The 8,100-nt window shown below is 47.2% G+C and overlaps 1 protein-coding gene across 1 annotated transcript; it reads right to left on the reverse strand.

Annotated features, from left to right (window-relative positions):
* Positions 1-819: 819 nt before the first annotated feature.
* Positions 820-2,238, reverse strand: CNR1 (cannabinoid receptor 1; the record flags this gene model as incomplete). The annotated part of the gene is made up of 1 exon (XM_082668690.1): positions 820-2,238. The coding sequence occupies one exon, from the start codon at positions 2,236-2,238 to the stop codon at positions 820-822; it is 1,419 nt and encodes a 472-aa protein (XP_082524816.1).
* Between the last annotated feature and the right edge of the window lie 5,862 nt (positions 2,239-8,100).

The following is an 8,100-nucleotide window of genomic DNA, read 5'->3' on the forward strand; positions in this document are numbered from 1 at the left end:
ACAGCTATAGTCCAGAAGATAACACAAGTCCTCGTATGAAAATGCTGGACTAAGAAATTTTTAAGTGTCAACGAATTCTGCTCAAGACTTTGGACAGTCTTCAAATTCTTCTTGTTGGATTAACAGAAAAATAAACCTTTATGGTTATTTCAATGTCAAATTTAAATAGAGATATTTGAAAAAAATATTAAGGTTTCTAAAGTTACATCATGGGCAGTAATGTTTTAAAAAGTGGTCTCATTGGCATATATCCACTGCTTATGTGCCATTGTTCTTGTAGAAGCCCACCTTGCAGTTTTGCTGGACTAGACAAATATAAATAACACATGGTAAACACTGATACACATCTCACAGGACACACTACATTTTACAAAATAGCTTTACTTTAGTACTATAACTGTTGTAAAAATGGACATCTCTGATTACTTCCGGACAAGTACATTTCACATTATAATGAAAGTTGTGATTACAAAGGCATTACTCATTTGATGGCCTTTTTCTATGGGTATTTGGGCTTCCAATTGTGTAGCCAAAGGTTCTCTCCTATTTCATTGAGACTTTGAAGGACCTTCCCGTCCCTTAAACAACAGCCTTTCTTCACCGTAAACCCCCGGAGAACTGAGTTTGAGGACCTACACTATGGAAACGTTAGAGAACTGAAAACTGATCACGGTGACAATCACCTTTTCACTGAGCGCGGTCAACTTAAAAAAATATAACCGATGAGACGACAGACTCTTCTGGGTTTTTGAGCTTTTAAAAAAAAGAGAGAGAGAGAGAGAGAATTTCTTTTCCTGTGCTGCCAGGGACGCGTCTGGCTCACAGAGCCTCGGCAGACGTGTCCGTGGACACAGACATGGTCACCTTGGCGATCTTGACCGTGCTCTTGATGCAGCTCTCCGCGGCCCTGTGGACGCTGGCTGCATTGTTGGCGTGTTTGTGCAGGCAGTCCGAGTCCCCCATGCTGTTATCGAGAGGCTGCGCGGTGCCTTCGCACGAGGGGAACATGCTCCGGAACGCATGTCTCAGGTCCTTGCTCCGCAGAGCGTAGATGATGGGGTTCACGGTGGAATTCAGCAGACAGAGCATGCTGCAGAAGGCAAACACTGTCTTAATGAGCTTGTTCATCTTCCCAAAGACGTCGTACACCATGATTGCGAGCAGGGGGCCCCAGCAGATGATCAAAACCACCAGAATCAGGACCAGGGTCTTGGCCAGCCTGATGTCCATGCGGGCTTGGTCCGGCCGGGTCACCTGCACCTTGCCGTCCTCGGACGTGTGGATGATGATGCTCTTCTGGGTACCGCGCTGGATCATGCGGACGGCGTGGCTGTGCGCCTTCCAGAGAATGTACATGTAGGCGTACACGATGAAGAGCAGCAGCACGCTGGTGACCCCAATCCAGAACATCAGGTAGGTCTCGTCGATGAGAGGGAAAATGTCTGAGCACACGGATTGCAGTTTCTTGCAGTTCCAGCCCAGGAGAGGCAGCACGGCGATCACAATCGCGATGGTCCACATCAGGCAAAACGCCACCACGGCCTTGGGCCGGGTGACGATCCTCTTATAGGCCAGGGGTCTGTGAATAGATATGTACCTGTCGATGGCCGTGAGGAACAGGCTGCCGACGGAGGCCGTGAATGAGGCTGTGACCCCACCCAGTTTGAACAGAAACACGTTGGGGCTGTCTTTGCGGTGGAACACGTGGAAGTCGACGAAGCTGTAGACGAAGATGACGCTCCCCAGGAGGTCTGCCACGGCCAGGCTGCCGATGAAGTGGTAAGAAGGCCGGCAGCGGAGGCTGCGGGAGTGGAGGATGACGCAGAGCACCAGCAGGTTCTCCAGGACCGTGAAGGTGCCCAGCGTGAGGGACAGCACGGCGATGGCTAGCTGCTGGCTGGGGTTCAGAATCATGAAGCACTCCATGTCCATAAAGTTCTCCCCACACTGAATGTTCTCGTCGTTCTCCTTGTAGGAGGACAGAGACTTGTTGTAAAACTCGGTGAGGTTCACCTGGTCTGCTGGGACTAACTGGGGGTGCTCTCCCGCAGTCATCTTTTCTTGGAAGGGACTTCCCCTGAAGGAAGTTAAAGGAAATTTCTGCGGGAAGTAACCTAATTTGGATGCCATGTCGCCTTTGATGTCTTCGTACTGAATGTCATTGGCACCCACGTAGAGGAGGTCTGTGGTGATCGTTCGGAAGGTGGTATCTGCAAGGCCATCGAGGATGGACTTCATCCCCTCTGTCTTCGATTAGGCCACACTCACAGTGACGGAGAAAGAGCCCCGCAGCAGGAAACCCTGATGGGAGGGAAAACAGATAAGCTGAATGGGGAGAGAACAGGGAGAATGAAAACACACGAACAACTCGCCCCCCGCCCCCCAAAAGAACGACGGTAAACATCCCAAATATGTCCCCTTGTGTTATTTCATTCCTGTCTCTGAACATAGGTAAAATCCTTGTCCGATTCTGTCAACAAAATGTGTCGATCCTTCAGTTAAAGAAAAGCTTCCCAGGGCATTCCCTGGTGGTCCAGTGGTGAGGACTCCACACTTTCACTACCGAGGGCGTGGGTTCAGATCCCTGGTCACGGAACTAAGATTCTGCAAGCCACACAGAGCAGCGAAAAAATAAATAAATAAAATAAAGCCACGCATTTGATCAATGTACAGAAAAATATACCATAATAAAAATAAAAACGCAATTAAGATTTAAAAAGGAAGGAAAAAAACAAGAAAAGCTGTCAAAAGTTGGTGAGGTAGGGCACACACCCAACACATCCATTTCTTTCATTATTTAAGCTCTCTGGACTTGAGTCGCTGTGTGAGGCCCGCGTGGACCTCCAGGGTCTGGTGGTCAAGCGAAAGCAATGTGTCTTGGGTGTGGCTGTGTTAGGGAGTGTCTGCCACCTGGCTTCTACTATCACACACACACGCACACGCACACACACACACACACACAGAGTCCTGATGCTGGTGGGGAAAGCAACCACATGTCACACAATCTCTGCTCTTAAAGACTTTACTGCCTTGTCACATGCCTTGTCACACAGGTAAGACTGAGCATATAAGACAACCAAAGAACAACAGAGCGTGGAGTCAAGGACTGAGTCGTGTGGCCTGTGTGTTCAGTGTAAAGGCGGAGGAGGACATTGCTGGGAACCGTAGGAAGCAAGTGGCCTTAATGGGAAGATCCAGGTTCTAGCCCTGACTCCATCGGGCAAGTTTCCTCACCCAGAGAAGATGTTTGAACTGAGCCATGGCTGAGGTGAACTTCTAGAATGTCTACACCAGCCAAGAAAAATGTTACGAAGGGTAAATTTGCACTGATGCTCCCGGGAAGAACAAGATCTTTAACACTGGAAAGTAGTCACAGTGGACCGTGCTTCCAGACAGCGACTTCCATGAGCAGTGAGGTGACACCAGCACACACTGGAGGACGGGAGAAAGACCCGATCATCCAGGCCTTTCCAGGTGGATGGCACTGGAAGTAAGGATGGCTGAGAGGAGAGGCCAGATTTTCAGGGCTCTTTAATTCTCAGCAAGGCAATTTGCCTCTGTTTCAAAATAAATGGCCAGAGAATTGGTGTTCCTATTTATAAATATTTGTTTAAAATGTGGCTATTGGGCTCTTTAGCTTATATATTAGAAATACTGAGGACAGTCCAAGATGGCGGTGTAGAAAGATCCAGAACCCCCTCCTCCCAGAGGCCCACCTAATCTACAGCTACAAATGGAACAATTCTCTCTGAAAAAGACTTGAAAACCAGCTGAATGACACTTCACAACAAACGATAAAAGGGCCACATCAAGGTGTGTGGGAGAGGCAAATCATGATGTCGTATACCTGAAACTAAGACAATGTTCAATGTCAATGATCTCAGTATAAATAAATAAAGAAGAAATATTAGAAGTATGGAGTGATATCTACAATCATTTTAAAAATCATCAAAGCCAATATTTTACTCACTAATTGTCTTTTTGTTGTTCCTAAAAATATCACACTGTATTGAGGGGGGAAAAGATAGGCATTAGCTTGGATCCCATTAAAATGTTCTGAATCCTCCTGCTAAAATACAGAGATCCCACCTATCTGAATTAATAATTCATTTATTCATCCATTCAACAAATTGTGGCACACCCAGTATATGCCAGGCACTGTACTAGGCACTAAGAACCAGAACAGTATCCGGAAAGAGCCCCTGACCACATGGAGTTCAGTGTAGCAGAGGAGACAGGCTGACCCTGTAAGTATGAGAAAGCATTGTAACAGCTACAGTCAGGGACATATAGGATGCTGTGGGAGCAGCCGTCTGGGGGTTGAAGGCGGCTTCCCCAAGGAAAGGATGTTTGTGCCAAGAGTATGTAGAATTAATGTGGGTGGAGGCAGGACACGGAGACACAGAAAAAAAATTTTAATGAATACCTGAAGTGTCATGATGCGGTTTTTGTTCTGTTTGTCTGGTAATTGGGAATAGGCACAACATGCTAAATGTGGCCCAAGTTCCCACATTCTGCCACTTCTAAGTCCAGGCCACCATCACTGCTCACCAGAACCCGAGTGCCAACCACGTGGTCAGTTTTTTGGGGTTTTTTTTGTGGTACGCGGGCCTCTCACTGTTGTGGCCTCTCCCGTTGCGGAGCACAGGCTCCGGACGCGCAGGCTCAGCGACCATGGCTCACGGGCCCAGCCGCTCCACGGCATGTGGGATCTTCCCGGACCGGGGCACGAACCCGCGTCCCCTGCATCGGCAGGCGGACTCTCAACCACTGCGCCACCAGGGAAGCCCTGGACTGATCCCCTTTTGATCACTTGCCAAATAAATAGCTGCTGCCGTGATCTTCATAAAACAGGCGGCTGATTACGTGACTCCCCTATTTCAACCTCTGTGCCCTAAAGACCAAGTTCAAGTTCATTCACGAGGCTTCCCTTTCAGGCCCATACTCTCCAGACCATCCCACGCAGCTCTTCTCTCTGCCATCTGTGTCAGCCCAGCTGAGGACCTTTCAGATCTGACCCTCACTCCCTTGTGCCCAGAGCTCTCCACATTCTGTTCTCCCTGAGCAGGAAAGCTCTCTACCTGCATCCCCACACCCATAGGATGAAGTCCAGTAAAAGGCTTCCTTCCCAGGGTTGTCTAGCCCCTGCCTGTCTCTCCATCCCTCCTCTCGCCATTCCTGGACTCGCCACTATACCAGAAAATTCGGTTCCACGAACACACCAAATCCATTGCTTTTCAACTTGGTGCTTTTGCTTCCACTGCTTTGCACACTCCTCTGAGCAAACACCCTTTCCCTTCCTCCACCTGGTCAACTCCTTCCCCCAGTTTGATGTAGCTCCTCTGCTCCCATCATACCCTCTTTGGGGCTCCTAGAATAGCCAGATAGCGTTCTACCATGGTGTCCATGGTGTTTACCAAATATTCTAATATTTCTCCGTGTTTGCATCTGTTTTGCCCCTCCCTCCCACCCACTGGGTAGTAAGTTCACTGAGGGAAGGAATTTTATTTATCTTAGTGTTTATTCATAGCATTTAATGTAATGCCTAGTGTATAGCAGGGGGCCCTACCTAAGCTGGCTGATTGACTATAGGTATTTCAAAAGAGAAAAAAAAATCCCTTTCCTATTCAAGGTGGGGGAGGGAGTCACCCAATCATAATGGGAATAAATAAGCATGGAGCTTGAATCAGGGTATCTATCCTAAATAGCTGCCCGATCCATTCGTGCTAGAAAAATGCTCTATTTAGATGAGGTAACTGACATTGTAAATGAAAGCTGCCTGTGTAGTGATTACCTAGCCTAAGTACTCACGGAATGAGCCACATGACCCAGCCGACTTTGGCTAGATAGAGGTGAAGGAGAATACGGGCAATATGTTACCGGATGGTGAACAAAGCAAGCGTGACAGGTAAGTCAGGAGGGCACCCTTGGCTCCTGCATGGTCCTCTAGCCCTTTCGCACGGTCAGCATCGCCTGCAATGACAGTTCGGAGGCACCGCCGAACCGAGGGCCCCGAATCGTCCACGGCTAACTTCTGGCATCACTCAGGAACTAACTGCTTCTTCTCTGAGCCGGTTCTGCACACCCTCCCACACTGGCAAAGGGCAAGGCACACAAGGGCTGGGAACTGCTCAGCCAGAGGCAGGAACACTAGTGCACAGACCACACAGGGACACCCAGTGTCCACTGAGAGTCTGGTAAAGCCCAGCCAGGTGTCCCGGGGAGGTTGTCTAGTTGTGGAGGATATAAAAATAAAGGATGCAGAAATAGAAGACTGAAGTTCAGCAGCCACAATGGTTGCCCTGCGCTTCCTGGTTCCTCTATTACAATCTCTCCTGAGTCCCCAGCTCAGCCTGGCTCCACCTGTTCACGCTCAAGTGTCCTCAAGTTCCCCGTTCAGCCATCTGTCTGTCATATCCTCTCTCACATCCTCGGCTCTTCCAGAAAATGTCGTACATGTGCCCACCCCTGGGCCGTGTCTCTTGAGTCAAGTTTGCTCTTTGTGCAAACTTACATTTGCTCAACAACTCCACTTATATGGGAAAGTGTTCATGGAATAGGTAGGACACAGAAGATAGCCACAATCTGTGGGAGCCATTAATGGTCCTGGCACATCCTCAAATCTTACTTTTGCTTCTCAACTGCCACCCATACCGAAACACACAGCTTCCTGGCCCGGGAGATGGCTCCCTGCTCCTTGAATCACGCTTGCACACCTTCCTCCTTTCCTTCTACCCCTCCCTCTGTCTGAAATACTCATTTCCAAGTTGTCTTTCTGAGATAAATTATCTTTACCTCCTTGACCTGCCCTTTGCACCAGGGAGAACTAGTCCCCCAGTTTTCGCCTCTATTATAGACCTCATCATAGCATTTATGCATAAGTTTACATGTTTATTTCCATAACTAGAATGTGCTTTCCAAGCACAGGACTGGCGTCTTTTTTTTCTTATGTGACTCACTGACCTGATAACATGATAGCAGGCGTAGGGGGGATGGGGGAGGCTGGGCTCACTTCGAAATCTTCCCATGAACCTAATACAGTGGCAGTTGAATTTTATTAACTGATCCATGAAAGCCGTGATTTAATAATATATATTTGCCTTTTCTTAAAATTAGAAGAGAGAAAGGTAATTAGTTCAGTGGACATTTGGCCTGAAGATCAAAGTTTGAGCCCAACATTTCCAGGCAGCTACTGGGGCCCAGTCCATGATCTCCATCCCATAAATCATCTTCTCTCAAGTAACTAATTCTCCCTTCACACTGCCTAATTAAAACCTAATTTATCTGACATTTTGATTATTTATATTCCATTCATACAATTCAAAACGTACAAAAGGATATACAGCAAAGAGTCAACCTAACCTCTCCCATTCTGATGTTCCAGCCAACCAGTTTTCCTCCTTAGAGGCAAGAAGTTTCTTGGTACTCCTTGCAGCGATATTCCATGCATATTCAAGCAAATATATATACATTTATCCCCTCTTTCTTTTCTTTTTAACAAATACTAATATAGGTACTGTTTGGCACCTTGCTTTTCCACCTAAAAGTATATGTGAAGACAGTTCCACATCAGTACACAAAACCTCCTCATTTAGCAGCTGCCTTGAGTATCTGTTAGATACTCATAGATGCCTCCTATGGACACAGGTTTAGCTTATTTATCATCTCTTACTATTACAAATAATGCAGCCATGTCATGTTTCACATTTCTTACAGTATTGTGAATAATCTCTCTAGTCACTCAAGCTCACACTCCACACTTACCCTGGATTCCCTCTCCTCAGCCTCTATAATCAGGTAGACCACTAAGTCTTGCTGATTTTTCCCCTTTTAAGCACATATGGAGAGCTTGTTATGTGCAGCTGGCCCTCTGAGCCTCTGATGTATATCAAATTATTTTCACAGTAGCCCTGTGAGGTAGATGCCATTATTATCTCCATTTTACTGATGAAAGGCACAGAGGGGGTAAAGTAATTTGCCATTCACACAGCTAGTAAGGGCAGAGCCAGAATGAACTCAGATATTCTGATTCTAGAGCAGTGTTGTCTGATAAAAATGGAATGCAGAAGGCTGTTGGACATCCAATATAAGATACACATT

This window comes from Grampus griseus (genome assembly GCF_964374135.1).
Source record: "Grampus griseus genome assembly, chromosome: 13".
NCBI classification, from domain to species: Eukaryota; Metazoa; Chordata; class Mammalia; order Artiodactyla; family Delphinidae; genus Grampus; species Grampus griseus.